At 32.9% G+C, this 21,492-nt stretch overlaps 3 protein-coding genes across 9 annotated transcripts in view; 2 read left to right on the forward strand and 1 right to left on the reverse strand.

The window, feature by feature from the left end:
* The first annotated feature begins 226 nt into the window (after window positions 1-226).
* Window positions 227-14,458, forward strand: LOC140060136 (tetratricopeptide repeat protein 7B-like). 3 transcript variants are annotated; one of them, XM_072106215.1, is made up of 19 exons: window positions 227-355; window positions 1,624-1,781; window positions 2,011-2,179; window positions 2,684-2,897; window positions 3,153-3,416; window positions 4,052-4,078; window positions 6,312-6,375; window positions 6,766-6,903; window positions 7,058-7,141; window positions 7,528-7,632; window positions 7,920-8,034; window positions 8,192-8,322; window positions 8,821-8,981; window positions 9,152-9,268; window positions 9,577-9,674; window positions 10,863-11,000; window positions 11,707-11,804; window positions 11,946-12,142; window positions 12,549-14,458. In XM_072106215.1, the coding sequence occupies exons 1-19, from the start codon at window positions 232-234 to the stop codon at window positions 12,676-12,678; spliced, it is 2,532 nt and encodes an 843-aa protein (XP_071962316.1). In that variant the 5' UTR covers window positions 227-231; the 3' UTR covers window positions 12,679-14,458. The 3 variants fall into 3 exon arrangements, with proteins under 3 accessions (XP_071962316.1, XP_071962317.1, XP_071962318.1); XM_072106216.1 differs by having other exon boundaries at window positions 10,884-11,000; XM_072106217.1 differs by lacking the exon at window positions 4,052-4,078.
* A 119-nt stretch (window positions 14,459-14,577) lies between these two features.
* Window positions 14,578-19,225, reverse strand: LOC140060379 (serine racemase-like). Its single transcript, XM_072106561.1, has 10 exons — window positions 19,115-19,225; window positions 18,159-18,331; window positions 17,751-17,789; window positions 17,272-17,438; window positions 16,926-17,010; window positions 16,502-16,628; window positions 16,359-16,409; window positions 16,068-16,195; window positions 15,569-15,619; window positions 14,578-15,439 (listed from the first exon to the last, which is right to left on the reverse strand). Exons 2-10 carry the CDS (start codon window positions 18,327-18,329, stop codon window positions 15,302-15,304), a joined length of 957 nt encoding a protein of 318 aa, XP_071962662.1. The 5' UTR covers window positions 18,330-18,331; window positions 19,115-19,225; the 3' UTR covers window positions 14,578-15,301.
* Window positions 19,226-19,381: 156 nt separating this feature from the next.
* Window positions 19,382-21,492, forward strand: part of LOC140059844 (uncharacterized) — a 43,927-nt gene continuing 41,816 nt past the window's right edge. For 4 of the 5 annotated variants that reach the window (XR_011847260.1, XM_072105789.1, XM_072105787.1 and 1 more), the window contains exons 1-2: window positions 19,387-19,456; window positions 21,296-21,479. Coding sequence is in view for 4 of the 5 variants with exons in the window: in XM_072105789.1 (XP_071961890.1) it covers window positions 21,357-21,479 (123 nt within the window). In the remaining variant the exon portion in view is untranslated. Of the gene's footprint in view, window positions 19,457-21,295; window positions 21,480-21,492 lie in introns of all 5 variants that reach the window. The other variant, XM_072105788.1, reaches the window with a different exon arrangement.

The following is a 21,492-nucleotide window of genomic DNA, read 5'->3' on the forward strand; positions in this document are numbered from 1 at the left end:
AATTTTTTAGTTTTTGTTGTGGTAAATAATTTATTTAAACGTATAAAATTAGTATTTATATTTAATTACTAATAAAGCTCTGTAGGTCGCAGGTTAAATATATGTGAATATCCGAAAACTAACGAGTCTTTCCGAATCAAACATAAGCTAGGCCAGAAAATCTGTTGGTAGACACCCGCGGAAAAGCAAAATTCCTCCGGGACCGGACCGGGACTAACATTTGTTATTGACATGGCTACGTCGAAGAAAGCAGCGGCTCGTCTGGAGAGTGAAATTGAAAAGAGTAGGGCAGAATGTAACTGGGAAAAGATTTTAGATATATCAAGGCAAGCAAAAACTAAGTCACCGAATTTGGGTATGCAAAATTTAAATTTTTTTTTCTTGTTAAAAAGCGAAAATAGAAAAGGGAGGTGCTAGCCCCGACTGACTCAGTGTGACTGAGCGTAGCAGCCACCTATGGGCGATGCAGCCCTGAGGTTGGGACTGGTAGTCTAAGCCATAGCCTATGGATTCCTAGGCCTACCTCATTTTTGACTTACAAGACAGAAGGTGCCATCATAACGAGCCCGTATATTATTAAAGAAGGAAAAAATAAATATTATTAAATCATAAATGATTAATTAATAAATTATTTTTATTTATTATATTTTAATGAATTTTGAGAATAATATTATTAAAATATTAATTAATATTATATCTTAATAATAATGTGTAATCATAATGTAATGATTTAGTAGTAGGCCTGGCTAGGCTATACTAGCCCGGGATATGACCGGTTGGGCCGCCGACAAGTTGAGCCGCCGGTGATTTCTATGAAACGCCCAGTGCATGCGTCTTTTACGACATTTCGCGTAGTGATTAGGATGGTGTCCTAGTACATAAGTTCATGGTCTTGGTTTATTGTGTCATGAAAATAAATAATATATAATTACATAGGCCTATTACAATTAACACAGCAAAGGAAAGTAGTAATATTTAATAATTTAATTGTTTTTAATCTTTCGAGGAAAAAATTCAGTGCACTCATAATTTTTCTCGCGTGTAGGCCTACCACGTAAAGTAAAGCCTAGTTCATATTACTGCCGACTGAGTGAGGGGCAACATGTTTACGTCATTTTTGGCTAAAAATGATCACTTTCGGTGATGTTTTATATTTTGGAATCTACAAGCCAGATTTTCATAATTATTTCTTTAATTATAATATTTAATAATATACAGTATATACTAAAAACCATGATATATAAACGTTTGAATGTAGGCCTACATCGTTATCCCTAACATAAATTGAACGAGCACCGGCGAAAGTTAGCATTTGGCGTTCCATAGAAAATAACGTTTTTCTGGCGGCGGCTCAACTTGTCGGCGGCTCAACTTGGCCTAATCCACTAGCCCTACCTAGTAGTATTTTAAAACTATTTAGCCTATTTTAACCTTTTAGATTTTTATAATTTGTGCTTTTTGTAATTTTTCTTTTAACATTTTATTGATATTTGTCTACCATAACCAAATAGTGGATAATGTTTTATAGAATTTTATTGAACATTCTTGCTCTGCTACTGCTGACTTCATCTTCTTGATCTTTTGACAATTTTTAAAATAATTTTTTTGTTTTTCAAAAAATAGAAATACTTGTAAATGTTGCCTTGGGAGAGGCAGAACTGGAAACATTCCTCTTAAAATATCCTCCAAAGACAAAGGACCATGTTGGTAAAGCCAAGAGGGAGCTACGATCAGCCAAGCAACATTTGCAAAATGCTGTTAAAGGAACAAATAAAGATAAGGTATCATCATTTTGTATATTCTCTTGCATACAGTAAAAAACAACACCACTGTATAGTAAAGATATAATAACTGAATTTAACATACAACAACACTAATTATGGACAACCCTTATTAAGGAGAAACTTTGTTGAGTCTCTTTAATAGGGTTCTAACTGTATATCATCACATTAAAAATAACAATAACTAAAATGTTTCAATGTTACTGATATATTCATTTTTATTATGTAGCATTATTTGCACAAGGAAGCACAGTTGCTGATGGCAAAGTACCATTTTGCTTGTGGTGATTACAAGGACGCTCTCAATGTATATGACGCTATGGATTTAGACTCGCTAGATGTCCAGGACACTTCCAACAGGATGCTTCGGATGATGGCAGAGGCATTTGGTCTAAAGGGTAAGGGTTCTATAACTGCTAATTAATTTATGTACAGATTGTACAGGAACCGTTAGATAGGTTTATTGTATTAAATTCAAGTTTATATTACACTGTTCACCCATTAGATCAATGTTTAATTGGTAGGTGATTTACAGTTTACTGGAACAGCATACTGGACTCTCTGACAAGCGGAAACTGTAAAAAAAACATATTTTTTCTGAGGTTTAAAAGGTCCTAAATTTGTAAACGCATACATAATATTGATCCTTCTATATATAATACAGTAGGAATTTGTAGCCATCTTTAAAGGGAAGATAGGTAGATAAAACGAGTGATAATTGAACTATTATAAACTTTAGTGAAATTGTTTAACATCAAATTTCTTAACTCTTAATAGAGATACTTATTCTCCAAGTTATTTGTATTTGTAGAGCTTGTGGAATCTGTTTAAGGGTATTTGAAACTGGCTGATTTTTTACAAAACAAAAACACTATCTTTTGAACTGATGATTTTGTTTACAGGTATCTGTATAGAAAGATCAATGGGAGAAGGAAAAGAAAAAACTTCAGATGAGGAGAACCAGATTATATGGTATTATGAGAAGGGTGGAGATCTAGCTCTCCACTATCTGCAAGAGCTTGAGAAGCCTGGCAGTGTTTGTGGTAGTAGTATTGGTATGGGTCCAGTCTTGGAAACAGTAGTGCAGAGAGCACCTATACTTCATCTATCCAATGGGTAAGTATATTCTTGGTATATTATTCTGTAAGAGAATACATCTAAGTTCAGAATTGGTTTAATGGTAAAACTCCATCGGGACCCAACAAAGTTCCTTCTTGTTGTGTGTGTTGGCCTAGAATAAAAACATATATTATGTTGCCCTTTGTTTGTTTCAGATGAAATTAATAGAGTTTTTCCCTTGAATAGGGGTGTTCTAAAGGAGTGATTCTACTTGTACTTGTGTGTTGATGAATGATAATGAACTTTTTTCAGTGATAAGAATCGAGGAATTAGTCGTTTCCGACAGATCTTGAAAGCTGTCGAAGCTCGTAGTTCCCAGGAAATCCGGGTCACGCTGGCGCGTGAGCTGGTTGAAGTACTTCTACGTGGTATCTGTGACAGAAACTACTTTGCCCCGGTTGTTGAGAATGAGAGCGGAACAGTGAGTCGTTTCATGACGTTACCCTCAGCTCATCCTGGAATGCGCCATTCGTTGTCAAGACAATCTCTAAAACCGAAAATGTACAGTACTGACAGGTGTGTATATTATATAAATCATGTGAGATACTGTGAATTATTTGGATCTATATCTACTTTTGTATTGAGAAACCAACCATGTTCTATAAGTGTACTGTAAGGACTTTTTGAAATTAGACAGCGTCGTACGACAAGGCCCGACTCTTCTTGTTGGGGAAAAATCATACATGTTTAAATTTCTCGCGACGACCTAAAAATTACACCAACACAATATCAATGGTAAGGTTTCCCTTTCTGCAGTCTTGGTAACACTAAATACTAACAAAAAGTGTGATTGCGGCTTATTCTATAAAGTACTTTTTATGCAAATTAATCCTTCTTTTAAAATTCAAGAAAATAAAACTAGAGTTGATGGTTGCATACCAGATTAGCAATAAATATTATAACAATATAATAGATTCTTGTCATTTAGTTTGTGGGTCACATAATAATTGAAATAACTGCACTGTAGCACACTGATGGAATATAAAATATTCAATGGAGTACTGGTGGATATTATTATTTGTATAATAGCGTGATGGAGAATCTATTATTTTACTAACAATATTTCTTTTGGTATGTCTTAACTGTAGTAACATATACTTTTGTATGGTACTGTAATGATCATGTGATTTCAATCGTTTTGTTTTATTTAGTCGACCAAGCCACTGCCCGATGGAACTGTAAGTTTGTTTAAAATCCAATGGTGTTGAACGTTTACCAGCAAACCACCATCACACATCCCTGAATGAAAAACAATACCTTTAACCTATAAATTTAGCATTAAAAACCTTTTTTTAGTTTGTTTTGACTAATTTCTCACTACTTTTGTTGTTTTTTTTTATAGTTTTATTTCTTTATAATTGTTTATATTGTTACTGGTGATAGTGAAAACTGCATGTTTTAATTTAGTTTTGTTTGTGATTTTATTTATGTAGTTGATAACTTTAGTATAGCATAAAGTGTGTAGCCTGTTTTTAACCTGTTTTCTCCTTTACTTGGCACCAATGCTTGTACACAATGACTTGTTAGGAGGCATGGTTTAAATTATAGCCACAAGTGACCTAGAGTACATGTACTGTAAAGTACATAGGTATATCCTAAGATAAAGTTGAGGTATATTGCAACATGTAACCAAGGCAATCTAACAAGAAGATGCTGAGCTCAAGAATTTAAAGTGTTTATCATCTGTGGCTGCCCTTAACAGAGAATATGTACATAGAACAGTACTGTTGGTATTTGTCGCTGCTAGAAATAAAATCAAGTTCCTATCTTGGCAAGGAGAGCTCAGTGTCCTGTTGTTAGATTGCCGTGATGTAACTGTCTCCAGATCACTGACGATTCAAATTTTAACCATATCTCAATAAACCCCAGTTGTTTTTTTATTTTCTTATAAATATTTTTTGAATCATACAAAATATTTAATTTTCAGCTAGAGAGTGTATTCCTTAAAGCTACATTCATACTTGTTCCGTTTCACAGAACGGAAGAGGCCGAAAATTGAACAGTGTCATCCTACTTTCTATGAATGTAGCTTTACCCTTGTATTTAATCTTACCCGCATTGTCAATTTTATCTCTCCTCTTACACCTTGTCGACTGTATATCTGTTTTCTGCTAATAAGGTATAAGGTATATCATGTTCCTAATAATATTGTTAAAATGTTCTCCTAATTGCAATACTGTATTTTTTATTGTTTTCTAATCTGTATTGATAATATTCCTATTTACAACCCATTAACATTTATTCTAAGGTAAGGTACTAGGAGAACTACTTAGTATTAGTTAGAATGGCATGATATCTGAGGTAAGGTACTAGGAGAACTACTTAGTGTTGTTAGAATGGCATGATATCTGAGGTAAGGTACTAGGAGAACTACTTAGTATTAGTTAGAATGGCATGATATCTGAGGTAAGGTACTAGGAGAACTACTTAGTATTGTTAGAATGGCATGATATCTGAGGTAAGGTACTAGGAGAACTACTTAGTATTAGTTAGAATGGCATGATATCTGAGGTAAGGTACTAGGAGAACTACTTAGTATTAGTTAGAATGGCATGATATCTGAGGTAAGGTACTAGGAGAACTACTTAGTATTGTTAGAATGGCATGATATCTGAGGTAAGGTACTAGGAGAACTACTTAGTATTGTTAGAGTGGCATGATATCTGAGGTAAGGTACTAGGAGAACTACTTAGTATTGTTAGAATGGCATGATATCTGAGGTAAGGTACTAGGAGAACTACTTAGTATTGTTAGAATGGCATGATATCTGAGGTAAGGTACTAGGAGAACTACTTAGTATTGTTAGAATGGCATGATATCTGAGGTAAGGTACTAGGAGAACTACTTAGTATTGTTAGAATGGCATGATATCTGATAGAATGTTTAGAACTGTGCTGTTGAATAGTATTTTATGTACATGGATTGATTAATTAATTGATAACTATTAATATAATTAATAACTATAATTAATAACTTTGCAAATTTTTCCACAGCAGTCTTTATTCTAATTTATACAATATTTAATAAATCAAACAAAGATACAACAGATTTTATCTATTGACAGCTTAAAACTAATGTTGATGAAAGATGCAATTCTCAATTAGATTGATCATCACAAACACACAAATAAAACACACTTAACTCTCAATCTAGACTCAATCTTAGCTTGGTCTTGTGACATTCTAAAACAGTCATCAGTAGTAGTTCTAGTAGTTGGAAATACTGTATGCCGAATCCGATACCAAACAACAACAACAAAAATTGTTCGGGACATTGAGTTGCTTAGTTAATTTACAAGTACATATTCTTAGTACAGTTTTAGGTCCAGACTGGACTAGATTTTTTTTGAATACAATGTCCTAAAACATCCATAGATTTCTCATTATTATTACATTCCTTTTGTTTATTCAGTATATTTGTTCCTAAAAGCAGAAATGAAGAGGTATTACTTCTATTGCTCATATGCGAACTTCAGGTATGTGCTATTTGCACAATTGTCTTCTGAAAATTAAAAATTAATTAAAACATTATTTAGTATCAATTAATAGTGGCCCTCTCAAAGCCACTGTTTTGTATACAATTTTATTTTCTGCTTTGGCCTTATGAACATTGAGCTTCTGTAGAAAATCCAAGGTAACAAATTGAACTAACTAGTTATTCCAGTTTGAAGCCCTCTGTCCCTGGTTCATGCCTAGTCCAGGCTCTAGTGTTGCATTAAACATGCATGATTTAAATATTAAATATATTTGAATGAATTTTTATAGTTTATTATGTTTAGATTCAACCTGTTAGTGGCGGTTCCATCGCTGTTGGTTGTCAACTAAATAAAATAAAAATAAAATATATAAAATATTATATTATATAGGTTTCTAAAGATGTTGTTTTAAATCGTTCTCCTGAGTTTTCTGGAGCAAGAAGGGAATCGATCATGAACATAGAAGCTGTCTATGATCTTCTGTCTATTTTTCTTGTGAGAATGTCACAGTTTAATATGCTTTCTGAGGTATGCCTATACAAACAGTATTATCCAATGACATAAACATTGTTTTGTTGTACATTTGTGTTTGAATTAATATATGATACTACTGTATATGCACTAAATGCACCATTGATATAAATTCTTGATAGTATTACAACTCTTTAAAAAAATATTTCAGACTTTTGACAGAAGTATGAAATTTTCATCTGAGGAGTTTCATCTGTGGTACCAGTTTGCATTGTCTCTTACATGTGCTGGCAAGGTAATGTATACTGTAATGTATGCAATAGACTATTTATTTTATATCATGTGATCTACAATCCACCAATCAAATTAAAAGAATCTACTAAAGTTTTTTTAAATGTCTATTCATTAAAAAGGTGGCAAAGCAATTTTATTTTTCACGCTTTGGCTTAAAATCTTAAAAATTTATCGTTAAACCTTTGATGGACAAGTTTTATGTTCAAATTTGATCAAATGTTATGGTCATTAAATCATATAGTCAAATGGTGAATCGTGTGATCAGATCATATGGTCAAGTTTTATGGTCAAATCATATGTTTATACCTTAGCCATTAGTCAGTATGTTAAATGAAAAACATAATTGTTATATATATTTATATATATATATATTTCTTTTGTTTTTAGTATGCAAGAGCAGTTCTTGTTTTACAAGAGTGTCATAGACTGAAACCAACAAATGCAAGTGTGTTAATGATGGCTGCCAAGATATGCTTTAAGCACTTAGCTCAGGTATGTGGGCTTGCTTTGTTATTATCAAATGTAATAGAAACATTTACATTGGCCTATTTTATAAAAACTAGTGTTGATGATGAAACAGAGTGTTCCAACATCTTTAGGAAAGATCAAGCATTTTGCAACATGTTAGGAATTAACGTATTGTATTTGAGGCTTTAGGGAGTGAAGTTGAAAGAGTTGTTAGTTACAACTCTTGCACTATAAGGTCAGGATTGAACCCTGGACCTTGGGATTGCTAAACAATTCTAATAGATTACGATTATTTCTTTTTAAATATCTAGATTGATGAAGGCATTGAGTTTTGTAGAAAAGTTGTAGCCTTGCAGAAGAAGCAACTGTACACAGCCAGGGCCTACATGATGCTTGGTATCGGGGAGGCAATGAAAGCTGGAGAAGGTAAGACTAATTTTGGGAAATGAATTACATATTAAATTATTTTTATTTGTTGTCCATTGGTATTCAGATGTCTCAACTTAGTCAAACCATAAAGGTTTTGTTAAAACAAAAATTATAAAAAGTACCCAATTTTATAATTTGTTATTTGAATTATTAGCAACATTAAATAAGGAGAGGCAGCAATATCATAAACAATCTCTAGAAGCATTGAAAACAGCAGAATGTCTGGATAGACAAGACCACTTGATAGCATTCCATTATGCCCTACAGTTAGCGCATTCAAGACAGGTTGGTTCATTTATTTTGAATTTACTGTATAAATGATTGTATATGTGTGTTTGGATAGACAAGACCACTTGTAGCATTATATTATGGCCTGAAAGAAATACTGCAACCACTTCCCAATAGGGACATTAATAATTTAAGTCCATGGAGCGGTAGTCATGTTATGTAACATGACTTAAGCTCTGTCTACACTATCAAACTAGGTTCACAAAAAAGTGTGTGATGTGCCCAAATATGGTAGTTATGCGTCCAAATATGATAGTGATATGCCCAAATATGATAGTGATATGCCCAAATATGATAGTGATATGCCCAAATATGATAGCGATATGCCCAAATATGATAGTGATATGCCCAAATTTGGTAGTGATATGACATCATCATGTTCATATTATGGGCACATCACATTTTTTTGTCACATACAATTTGATAGTGTAGACAGAGCTTTGTCATCATTGTCACTTCCTACTCATAAAGTATGACATCTTTGTCCACTCTCAGATTCCTGAGGCACTGGAAAAAATCCGCACAGCTTTAAGTCTTTGTAGTGAGCATGCTGAATCTCTCCACCTTCTGGCTTTGTTGTTGTCCTCCCAGAAACTCTTTAATGATGCCTTAAAGGTTATCAAAGGAGCAGTAGAACAGTATCCAGACAATACAAGGTGAGTTGTACTACCAGGTACTCATTTACACTCATTACACACACACTGGTAGAGTCTTTATAGTAAACCGGTGAACTGTGGTTAGTACCAGTTTATTACTTTTATGTTGTTACCTAAAAAAATGAAGATGATTGACTTTTAATTAAACCATTAAATGTTACTTTTCACAGTATGTTATTTACAATGATCAAATTAGAAGAAATTGTACGAGGCCCAGATGAAGCACTTATGACGTGTAAAACCATGCTGAGCATGTGGAAGAAGACACACGATGACATCATGCACAGGTAGTTAGATTAGATTTTATTCTACTAGAAAAGTAAAACTTAGACTGCCTTTGATAATGCTGTCCTTTAAACCTCAATTTGTTTCCTCACCTTTGTCTACACTATAAAACTAGTTTGAAAAAAAGTGATGTGACAAAATATGGTAGTGATATGCTCAAATGTGGTAGTGATATGACATCATCATGTCCATATTTGGGCACATCACATTTGTTTGTCTTTGATATTGTAGACATAGCTTAACATTAGCTTGTATAATGTTGCAGTCTGTGATTGACATATTTTATTGTAATATTCTGTTGTCTTTGCAGTGATACTTTTCAAGGCATGGTATTGATAGAAAAGGTTGGGAGTGACAAGAGAAGTATGGCACATGTACATATATCCGAGCTCAAAGACAGAGACTCAGGTATGCCTATATATATCGAAATAAATTAAATCAAATTGTGGGATTACAGTATACTGTATAGAGTTGATCCATGAATTGTTTTAAGCTAGACCCTACAGTAGTTTCATTTTCTGCCAGGAATATGCTTTTCTAGATCTAGGAAAGTACAGATTTGGCTATGGGACTATTGGTGTGAATTTGTTTTTAATGTGGAATATGCCGCTTCATATATGGAAATAACCGTAGAAAAATAATGTGTTTTAGTAATCACAATATATTGTTGTTTTTACTATCCATATATCCATAACACTTGTGATGAGTTTGAAGTAAAGTAAGTTTTGGGAAATTCTTTTAAAATTGCAATATTGCTTCAATTATATTTCTAAAGCTCTGTGTACACTATCAAACAAGTTTGACAAAAAAAAGTGTGATGTGCCCAAATATGGTAGTGATGTGATATCATCATGACCATTATGGGCACATCACATTTTTTTTTGTCACATAAGGTTTGATAGTGTAGACAGAGCTTTACTTTGGTATTTGCGGGAAATGGGTTTTAATTACTTTGATAATTTTTATATATAAGATCCACTGTCACTTCCTTCTTTTAACTAACTTTTAAATAATAATTTAAATGAAAAATAGAACAAAAGACAACATAACATATTTGTTTTACTAACATCAGTTGTTTTTGATATCATCAGTTTTAAGAGTTTAAAGTCAATAATATTCTTAAATTTGGTTGTTTTAAAAAAACTTTCTTTACATTTATATTGTTAATGGAAAACTTTATATTATTGATCAATTTTTATTAAATTATATTTAAGCTACAGAAATTAAATGTTTTCGAATTTTAAAATGCACAAACATTAGTGATGATATTCAATATAATGTCTACTTAATTATATTGCATGTTAAGCTATTACCTACTTATAATTGCATGCATGGTGGTTGTTTTTGTTTATTGCTTTTATTATTATTGTACAGCATTACAACCTACAGACAATTTCAAAGCTCTATTCGACCATAGTTCTACTTGGATAAAGACTTACAATCAGGTTTTCAGTGTACATATAGTACATATTATAGTATAGTGCATCTCTCGGTCTCAGCCCCTGTCTTGAACAGACAAATGGTGACAAGTATTATTTTGAACATAATCTTCACAATTTATATAATACAAATAACATTACACTGTTACTATTGCAGGTTCTATTCATAATTCTTTAGCAGCATCCAGGGTTGAGCAAGCGTTATCAGAAGTGGCATCTTCAATGGGGAGTTACATACCAAAGCCTGGGTCACAACAAGTGTGGTACACACAAGCTCAAATATGGCTCTCAACAGGTATTTACAAACGCTTGTCATTGGAGTGTTTACTGGAGCTTAAGCTCTGTCTACACTATCAAAGTTTATGTGACAAAAAATGTGATGTGCCCTTATTTGGACATGATGATGTCATATCACTACCATATTTGAGCATATCACTACCATATTTGAGCATATCACTACCATATTTGGGCACACAGCACTTTTTTTTGTCAAGCTAGTTTGATAGTGTAGACAGAGCTTTAGGCCTTCTTTTCAATAATTTAACTCTATTATAATGGCAATACAATTATTGATTTCTTGGTAAACATATTAGATGTTCGCATATTAGAATGGTGTATAGAAGAATGCTTGTTTTTACATTTCAACATATGGGCAATGGATGCGTAGGAGCCCATGACTTAATATGCTTGTTTATACATTTCAACATATTGGCAATGGATGTGTAGAAACCCATGACTTAATTAAATCATATTCGTATATAATCCCTGTCCATGGGGCTAGCTTTTTAAGCTGACCATGACAATTTAACATATTAATGAAATCATAACAATTTATCAAAGAAAATGGGAAATTTCCATAAAAAAATACCCAAAAGATGTGAACTGTGGGAGTTAACATTCTAGTTCTTTAAAATAATATCTATGGGATTAAGCCATCTGTGTGTATTCCATTCCTCATGGAAGATTCCATTAATATATTTCATATATATTGTTTGTTGTAGCTGAGATTTACCTAGCTGTTGGTAAGCTGAGTGAGGCAAGATCCTGTATGCAAGAAGCAGTTAGCATCTTTCCACTGTCGCATCAAATATTACACATGGTAATGTTTATTTCATCATTTCATCATCATGTTATGATAATAACAAAAAGATAAAGAAACTTATTAGTAATCTAATGTATTTTTTTAATTAAGCAATGTTTGAATACAATTACATTTTTACTGTTATGTTTAAACATTTAGTTGGGATGTATTCAGGACCATAAAGGTGAACTGACAGAGGCTAAGAAATACTATGATAATGCACTAGCTATCAATCCATCGTATGTCAAAAGTCTACAGAACCTGGGAATGGTGTACTTAGAACAACAGAACTACACAATGGCGGAAAAATTGCTAAAGGATGCAGTCAACATTGATCCAACTTCTCATGTCTCATGGTATGTCAATTTAATTTTAAGCATGCTGTTTTGTTGTTATATTTAAAACAATCGTGGCTATTTCTTTCTTTTTGTTGGTATACTGTGACCCAATGAATTATTATTATGATGAAGTACCTATAGAATTTGGCTTTGACATTATTTGACATCAAAAGACTATCTTTTGTGCTGCAATAACAGGATTTTTATGCTATACATTTTGAGGCACCGGAAAATTGCGTTCTAAAACCATCTGTAATAATATTGAAAGTATATATAATGTATAGAAATGTATTGAAAGTATACATAAATGTTTTTTGAACTTGAAAAAAAAATAGTGCCTGAACTCTCTTGATATTGTTGATACAACACAGATTATTATGTCAAAATGCTACATAGTACTGTACTACTAAATTGTTATTTTTAGGAATCATCTAGGAAGAATACTAATGTCACAGGGTGAATACGAAACGGCAAGTGAGTTTTTAATGACGTCATTAGAGCTGGAGTCAACAGCACCTATTGTTCCATTCAGAGTTATTCCAAGGATATTATAAAGACAGACAGTAGAGAAAAATGGAAAATACCAAGTACTAAGAACAATGTATAAACATTGTATCACCTGCAAACCATTCTGCTCTAAACAAAACAAACTGAAAACAAATATAGTGGTATTAACATATTGTTACAAGATGGAAGACGTTCAAGAAGAGATTAAAATAAGACTTACCTACAATATAATTCTATAGGTCTGATTTACAGATGGAACACTGACTGATAATTGAACTAAGATACAGTATTCTAAAGTAAAAGTGTAGGGTTATAGTATGTGTGAATGTTTGGTGTTTACTGAAAAACCAGGGTTGTCTTTATATGAGCTGTAGTGGTGATCATAGATTCTGTAATGTCACTGTGATTGAAAGTTTATCTATCCTAAGTTTCTGTAAGTTTTATGTGATCATGTTATGGTTTTGGAAAGATTTTATGCTGAGAGCACCATGGAATATGATAGCACTACAGGTGAACTAATAAATCTAGATAATGTTTCTATCTTTAGACACTATTCGGACTCCCTTTGAACAGAAAACAAATATTTGTACACTAGATTTATATGTAATTTTACCTATTTTTATATGCATTTATATTGGTGGTTTATCTTATTGTGCTAGTAGTGCCATAGTCTAGAATATATTATATTTATCTGAAAAAGCCATTTGTAATATTTGTGACATTTCCTAGTTAAAATATCATGTTAAGGGACCACCTCATTTAGAAACATTCTCATTTGCTAGTAAGTTCAAATCTCGCATTAACGGACCTCATCATTGAAGGTACATTCATGTAGCGGGAGGCAGTGCTGTTCAATTCTTTTTATGATTTTTCATTATTTAAACAAAAGGCAATGTTATCAGTTCCATGAAATATAATAAATAAGGATCAAGCTTTGTCTACACTATCAAACTAGTTTGACAAAAAAGATGTACTTCAGGTTTGGTGCTAGGGAACACGTCCATTATGGTAGAGGTTGATAGAACCAAATAACTATCAGTAATTACAGTATTTATAATTATTTATCACATTTTATATATACTGATTACAATATTAATTTATAATATATTTGCATAGTATTAAAACTATAATTGTTGAATTTAATATATTACATTACATAATATAATTCATTTATTTAATTATAATTATTATTATTAATTATAATGTAACTTTCAGTAACAGTAATAGATATCTATAAATAAAGAACATATGATTTCTAGTTAACAGGCCTATAGCAGGGTCAACGATTGTCTTAGTGATGAGATGTTTTTGAACCACTTCTGCCTCATGTTTGCTTGATTAAAGCCCGTTTTCCACTACGAAAATTGAAGGCACAATTGAATGCATATTTATATTTCCTTCAGGAGTAGTGAGGATAGTTCCTAGTGGAAAATTATTACAAATTTAGGGCAAATTTTTTATTTGGTATATGATTTGGTGAAAAACCAGCTTTACAGACAAATTTTAGGCAAGCAATGCTGGAGATCACATTCTTTAAATTTATATACTTTTTATACTTGTGGACCATACGTTGTGCAATATGCTTAGCAAGGACCCTGTGGCTGTATTCTCTTATCACACTGACAGTAGCAATATATTACCTTTAAAGATGCCATTTTAATGTCAAGTAATAGTTATTCACTGTGACCAAAAACTTAGTAAAAAAAATGATTTTATTATTCTTCATTTATAATGTTTTTATGGGGAAACCCTAAAGTGCGAAAGGTGATATGGCCACTGTCATTTATACTCTGATTTGTGATTTATTAAAAGAATAAAAACAAATGATACGGTTTTCTTATTGATTTAATTTATTTTCATTTATAATTAAAATATTTATATATTTTGGTATAAATTCACAAATTACATAACATACTATTTTATAAGTAATATTGTAATGAATTTAGATCTTCAACATTTTGTTCTCTTAAAGAGATTGATGTAACATGTACTGAAGTACAGTAAGAATGAAGTAAAGTTGAGAATGTCTAGATGCAACAACATTTATTCAATATTCAATATTTTACAAAGTTTATGGGTTAAGATACACAGAAGCCAAAGTGGCTTGTCTTTGTAGTCCTAAGCATAAACATAAAACATATACGGACGCATTACATTAACAAAAAATGACATTTTGAGACAGAAAAAGAAAAGAAAAAAATATTTTGGTTGTTATGCTACAACCATCCTGGAGAATATCTTAAGCTTTGTCTACGCTACCAAACTAGTTTGACAAACAAGTGTGATGTTCCCAAATATGGTAGTACTGTAATGTGATCATCATGTCCATATATGGGCACATCACATTTTGTTATCCCATTCAGTTTTATATTATAGACAGAGCTTAATTCATAATGCTTTATTGGGTTTATTCAGACAAATTATCATCCTGAATGAACTCTGATCCATCCGCTTCCAATTACTACCACCATCGATGATTGGCGCCGCAAGAGTAAAATAGATTAAAAAAGTTTAAACATCAATTGAAAAATTCTTTGTTAAATTAAAATATTAAACTTCTTTTGCGTTTATAGCATCATGATTTTTATTTTAAAATTTGTTTTTTAAAATGTCCTTTTGTATCTAGGCTATCCTACATGGAGTCAAGAACTGCATGTCCAAAGAAGTCTTCTACCAAGGTAAGTTGTCCAAATCAACATTTCCCCCACATAGTACAATGCATATCCTCTTGACCGATGCTGGTATTCGGTTTAACTGATCAGACAAAATGGCCGCTACACCTACTGCAGCAGCAGGTTCAATCACAAGCTGCAAACATAATGTACAAGAAAAACTGGTTACTGTTTTCTGTCTACACTATCAAACTTTATGTGACATTAAAAATCAAATTACTGAAATAAAACAAGAAAAATGCTGTGGGTAACCGAACGAATATACCTTTAATCGTTCCCATGTAAATTTCATAGCCGATATTATTTGTTCATCCGTCTGCAGAGGAAAAAAATAAATTGTTTTTTAGTTTTAATTAGCATAAAGGCATTTTTTGCTATACATTATAAAATGTTGATATAACGTTTGTGGCACACCAGGTATATTAGAAAAGAACTGTTTAGTTTAAACAACATTATTTATTCAACATCAACAGACAGTTTACATTGTTTATGGTCCAGACACACAGAAGCCAAAGGGGCTTATCTTTGAAGTCCCACGGACGCATAACAATTACAAAAAATGACATTTAGATACTAGACAGAAAAAGAAAAAAATACAAAGTGAGATCAAGCATAATAAAAAACCATATTCATAGAAATATAATGCTAGATTAACTGAACAGTTCTTTTCTACATGTGTATGGCCAATATTATATAAAAATATTGATTTCGCCATGCAAAGCTTAAAACAATATACATTATAAAAGTTACAATTTTAGTCTCACCATAGTAAAAACCTCTTTCTCTGCTAATTCCTTAAGAATAGGCCATGTGACCTGACCTAGTTGTTGAGTTGTCAGTGCATCTGCTACACTAGTCAGGGATTGCGGTGGATTAGGCCAAAGTCTCTCACCTAAAACGAAAATATATTCTCTAAATTATCTACGCCTAGATGTACCCAACTGTTCTAATTCATGGATTGGGTCATTCAGAAGGTTCCCCAAACCCAACCAACAGCAAAAGAAATGCGCCAATAACAGGAGGGTATGAAACAACTAAATGTCATAAAATCCTACCAGCTCTTAGTGATGGCTCTGTGTCTTTTCCTTTTGGTTCTGCAAGATATACTATAAGAAAAACGAAAACAATTCATAAATCATTAGCCTATATGTTTTAAATACTCAGTTCTACCTAGAGTCATGCTGAAAGACCAACTGACCTTTGACATTTTCCTTGATTCCTTTAGCCCCGACAGTAATTCCAGATGTTAAACCTCCGCCACTTACAGGAGCAATGATGGCATCCAAATCTTCAATTTGTTCCATTATCTCTATTCCAAGTGTTCCCTTTGTTAGAGAAGAAATTCTTTTGTTTTGCAGTATGCGCAAAAAACATTCAAATTTAGCCAATCAAAAGTAAGTACTGAAAAATTCATCCAATCAACAAGCATGAGTCATAATTTAAACTGAGCTTTACATTTCTTTATTCCATTCCTTCTGTTAAAGGGGATATGAAACATAGGCTGTAAGTGAAGGAAGGAAATTAGCTATTTCTTGGAGAGGAATTGCTTAACATACAGGGTCCGACACTGGTAAGGTAAACAAATAATGTATATAATGGTAACAATAAACCAGTTATTAAACCTGTCCAGCCACAACATCCAGGTGATCATAAGGTGGAATAAAAACCATATCTCTTTCTTTCTGCACTTTCTCACAGGCTTCCTTTCTAGAAATAGAAATAAACCTTTTAGTTCCTTTTTTGGGTGCCTGGCTAGAAATCTTTACCACAAGGTGAAGTGTTTTTTTCCTTCATTAACAGATATAAGAAGGATTGGAAAGAAATGTGTGTTACTACCTCAACCCATATGGCAAGACTCAGCATAATACACTTTGCTACAAATTCCACTTTCATGTATTTAAACGTTCTTTTCTTTCCCTTCATGAGACATCAAGAGTGCAATACCTGTACCTCCTGCAATATACATACCTAGCAAGCTGTGTTGGCTCACAGAAGACAATCTCAGCTCCTGAACTTCTGATCTCTTTTACCTTAAATTCTGCTGTTGTCTTTGGCAGGACTACACAGCATGGCAAATGGTTCAACTTGGCAGCATATGCAACAGCTATTCCATGGTTGCCAGAGCTGTGAGTTGTCTGAAATTTAAAACACAGAAACCCACATTAAACAAACTAATAGTGTTGGTATGAGTACTGCTTACCTGATAAATCAACAATATAGATTTTTGTATCCAGGTCAGCTATACATGAAATAGACTCAACATGTTGGTGCAGTACCCATTACCTCCTTGAGCTTGAATCTATAACCAATAGTCATCAGCACAAGCTTGGTAGAGGTGTAGATGTATTAATGCCAGGCTGATATGGACATGTGTGAGAGTGTCAGAGTTGGGTTAAACAGATGATGTACAGTATTTATATAGGTCTAAATGTAAATATTACACTTACTACACCACGTAATGACTGGTTCTCTTTGAGAGATATCATCTGGAAAAAAAAAGATGTTTGTAAGCTTTTTATGTTCATTTAAACACAAATATTATGGTATATGATAATATATTAAGCTATTTTCTATTAAGTAAGGATGAGATTTGATATTATATAGCTTTATGATTATTAAAGTATGGATTTCTAAAAAGGAAGTAAAATAAAGTTGATTGTCACAACATTTTGATTGCAGATTTTCAACTATTTTACTTCTTTTAATTGTATCGCAAACAATATTTAACTAAATTTGATAGGCAATATTTTGTGCTTGAACATAGCTTTATTCATTTTATCTGTTATTGAGAAATGTAATTGAATCGTATTAACAATATGTTTCAAGGCATATCAAAACATTTTCAGAAGTTTTACCGAGTTAAGTGCACCTCGAATCTTAAACGATCCCGTCCTTTGCAGATTTTCACATTTGAAGAAGATTTCCCTCCCTGTTATTTTATTTACTGTTGTGCTTGTGATAACAGGAGTTTGGATGACAAATTTTGAAATTCGTCTAACAGCCAATAAAACATCTTCGTATGACATATCTGGAGTAAAGTACAAGAAAGAATAGTGTTATGTAAAGAAAGTTTTTAAAAATATTTGCTTGCCTCACTTTCTGCTTATCAAATTCTAGTTGTGGGCTCTTGGAACTCTGTGACCAACTATATATATTGGAACCCCGTCGTTGTTGTAGGGTCTACTTAGAGTAGCAGTACAATTCAATTCAATTCAACTTTTATTTCAGACAATTGTCCATATGGTATAATACATTACAAAAAAAAAGATGAAGGAGAGAGGACCAAAACTTGTATCTATTGGTATATAATGCCTCTCTCCATTTGTAGTACATGTTTGAATCCATCAACAAATATTTATATACAAATTAACATTCTGTTTTCGCTTTTCATTATTCTTATAAGAAATCGGTAAGTCGAAATCCTCAAATATTTATAAAATGATGGAATATTGTTTTCCACAAACAAATTCTTCGCACTAACAAATCTTGGTTGTCCCAACAACCTCCGGAAAGCATAATTATAACAAACTTTAAGTACAGTACTAGTATATTATTATTACTAGTCTAGACTAGTAGTAGGGCTTACTACACTGTAATAACTTTGGGGAGGCTACTAAATTAATAGTAGTATAGTAGTAGTACAGTTGTAGCAGTAGATAATAAGATAGTAGGCTACTACTAGCTACTAGCTAGACTGACTTTAGTACTCACTATAGATAGAGGCCCAGCCAGATAGATACGTAGTAGAAGTACGAAACTACCTAGTTTAGTTACCTTACTTACTTATTTATTTACCTTACTAACTACTTACTGTCTATTTTTTATCTAACATGGACACTCTAATGATGTATTACATGGATGGAGGGGTGTAAATTCAGCCCTAATTTTGATCAAATAAAAGATTCATAACATTTCTGAACTACAGTAAACAATAATAAATGCTGCCCTCTCTCGTTGTGCACGTGTTTGTGGTTTCCGGTATAATCGATCAAGGTAGATTATCACTGATTGGTTTTTGTAATTGCTCCGCCCACTCATGCACCAATGATCATGCTCGTTGTTCGATCAAATCGGATATCGTCTGCCAAGTGAATTTTCAAAACTGATTCGAAGTTCAAGTTTACACGTCTCGTAACTCATCAAAGTTACCAAGGTAAATACATTAAGTCCTTTTGGTTTACTTATTGTTTAGCACAGGTTTATATTATAGTTTATCATAATTATTTAGGCCCCTAAATATTGGAGCTAGGGTCCGGGTAGGCCTAGGATAGGCCTAGGTAGATAAATAAATATAGGTAGGTAGCCCAGTCAGTGAGTGTCTAGGCTAGGCCTAGGCTAGCTAAGCTAGGCTACAGTAGGCCTAGGCCTACCTACTGCTGCTGTAAGGGCCAGGGCAGGGGCCTAGCCAAGCAAGTACTGTATGTGGTGGGTAGTCTAGGGCAGGTTTAGGTCCAGCTAGTAGTAGGCCCTACTACATATATATAGGCTACTAGCCTAGGCCTGTCACACCAAAATCAGTCCGGGCCAAAATCGGTCCGGCGGATATTTATCATGACATGCCTACTATATTGTATTTCTGTTATGCGCGATTTGAACGATTTGCGCAATTTGAAATTGCGCAAAAAAATCCTTGCGCAATTTGAAATTGCGCAAAGAATTCTTGCGCAATTTAAAATTGCGCAAGGATTTTTTTGCGCAATTTCAAATTGCGCAATCAACTTGCGCAATTTCAAATTGCGCAAGAAAATCTTTGCACAATTTTAAATTGCGCTGCACAATTTGTAAATTGCGCAAGATAGTTCTTGCGCAATATGACACCTTTGCGCAATTTGAAAACGAACTACAATCGGTATTATAATAATTTATTGGAAACTAAATAACTCAAAATAAAACATAATAAATGCGAAGATAACATGTGTATAATAAATACATAACATTTATTATTACAATTAAATAATATTATCACTGTACCTTGAAATAAATCAAAATAAATGTAAAAATTAAGTTTTTAATATTAGTTTAAGCTAGGCCATGTAACCTAGTCAGTATCAGTAGTCCAGACCCTAGCTAGGCTAGAGTAGTACAGCCGGCCGCCCGCGCCGCGCCCGCCTGGTGGAACACCACCGCTTCGTTTTCCTTCGTCGGTTCTTCGACGGTATGCTAACTTATAACAATATTTGCACTACTAAAATAAGGAAATGCGATATTTATCTTTAATTTTGAATCATTCTTAGAAATTACTATATAAATATGGGTGTGCATGATTTCACAATCTGTCGAAAAACCTTGCGCAGTTTGCAGATTACTTGCGCAATTTAATACGTTGCTTGCGCAATTTGAAACACATGTTTCAATTCAAATTGCGCAAGGATTTTTTTTGCGCAATTTCAAATTGCGCAAATCGTTCAAATCGCGCATAACATTTCTACTAGATAGGCCTAGCCCTAGCTAGAGGCCTACTTAAGCTAGGCCTAGGCTAGTACTTGTATTAGGCTAGGTAGGTAGGCCTAAATGATCAAAATTGAAATATTAATTTTACAATTATTCAAAATAAAGTTTTTTATTGCAAATAGCGTTCACGACGCATGCTGATGGAAAAGGTTTGGGAGCAATCGTCACAACTCGCACATAATTAATAATAATCTCCCGGGGGGTTATACAATTAACAAGTGCATAATAGGAATTCCTAACTAATAAAAGTTAAAGATAGGTCCTAGCCAAACTATTTCCTAAATATAACTAAACCTAACCCTCTATGTATAAATAATTTTAAAATATCAATCAGAGAATCGATACCATGATTAAACTAATCATTTTTTTATGGGGCCTAACTAAAAACTGACCAAAATTATGAAAGGGAAGCCATGATTCGATGGTTCGATCTTTATTTAACCATCAACAGTGAATGAACAATAATTCCAAAGACACTAATACTATATAGCTTATTTAATAATTATTTAATGAAATTATAATTTGTTTTCTTTTTTTTTAGATGTGTCATTTTATAATTGGAAATATTTCAGTTTAATTTCTACCTTGGATTTTATATAGCAATGAATCAACGGCCAAATAGCCTTAATCTGGATAAGGGCAGTGGTAGTAGTCATTTTGGTCGCAAGGTTCCCAAATCTCCAATGCCGAAAAAAAGAAGCAAAGTAGTTCCATTATCGGAGCGAGTAAGTATCATGA

Source organism: Antedon mediterranea, chromosome 10, assembly GCF_964355755.1.
Source record: "Antedon mediterranea chromosome 10, ecAntMedi1.1, whole genome shotgun sequence".
Taxonomy (NCBI): domain Eukaryota; kingdom Metazoa; phylum Echinodermata; class Crinoidea; order Comatulida; family Antedonidae; genus Antedon; species Antedon mediterranea.

Excerpts from the sequence above, each read along its gene's own strand:
- LOC140060136 (XM_072106215.1), top strand. The coding sequence starts at position 232 with ATGGCTACGTCGAAGAAAGCAGCGGCTCGTCTGGAGAGTGAAATTGAA. Across the intron at positions 356-1,623 it reads AACTAAGTCACCGAATTTGG|AAATACTTGTAAATGTTGCC; the intron begins GTATGCAAAATT and ends TTCAAAAAATAG. Across the intron at positions 11,805-11,945 it reads CGCATCAAATATTACACATG|TTGGGATGTATTCAGGACCA; the intron begins GTAATGTTTATT and ends TTAAACATTTAG.
- LOC140060379 (XM_072106561.1), bottom strand. The coding sequence starts at position 18,329 with ATGTCATACGAAGATGTTTTATTGGCTGTTAGACGAATTTCAAAATTT. Across the intron at positions 17,790-18,158 it reads TTCGAGGTGCACTTAACTCG|ATGATATCTCTCAAAGAGAA; the intron begins GTAAAACTTCTG and ends TTTTTTTTCCAG. Across the intron at positions 16,629-16,925 it reads TGGATGTTGTGGCTGGACAG|GGAACACTTGGAATAGAGAT; the intron begins GTTTAATAACTG and ends TCTCTAACAAAG.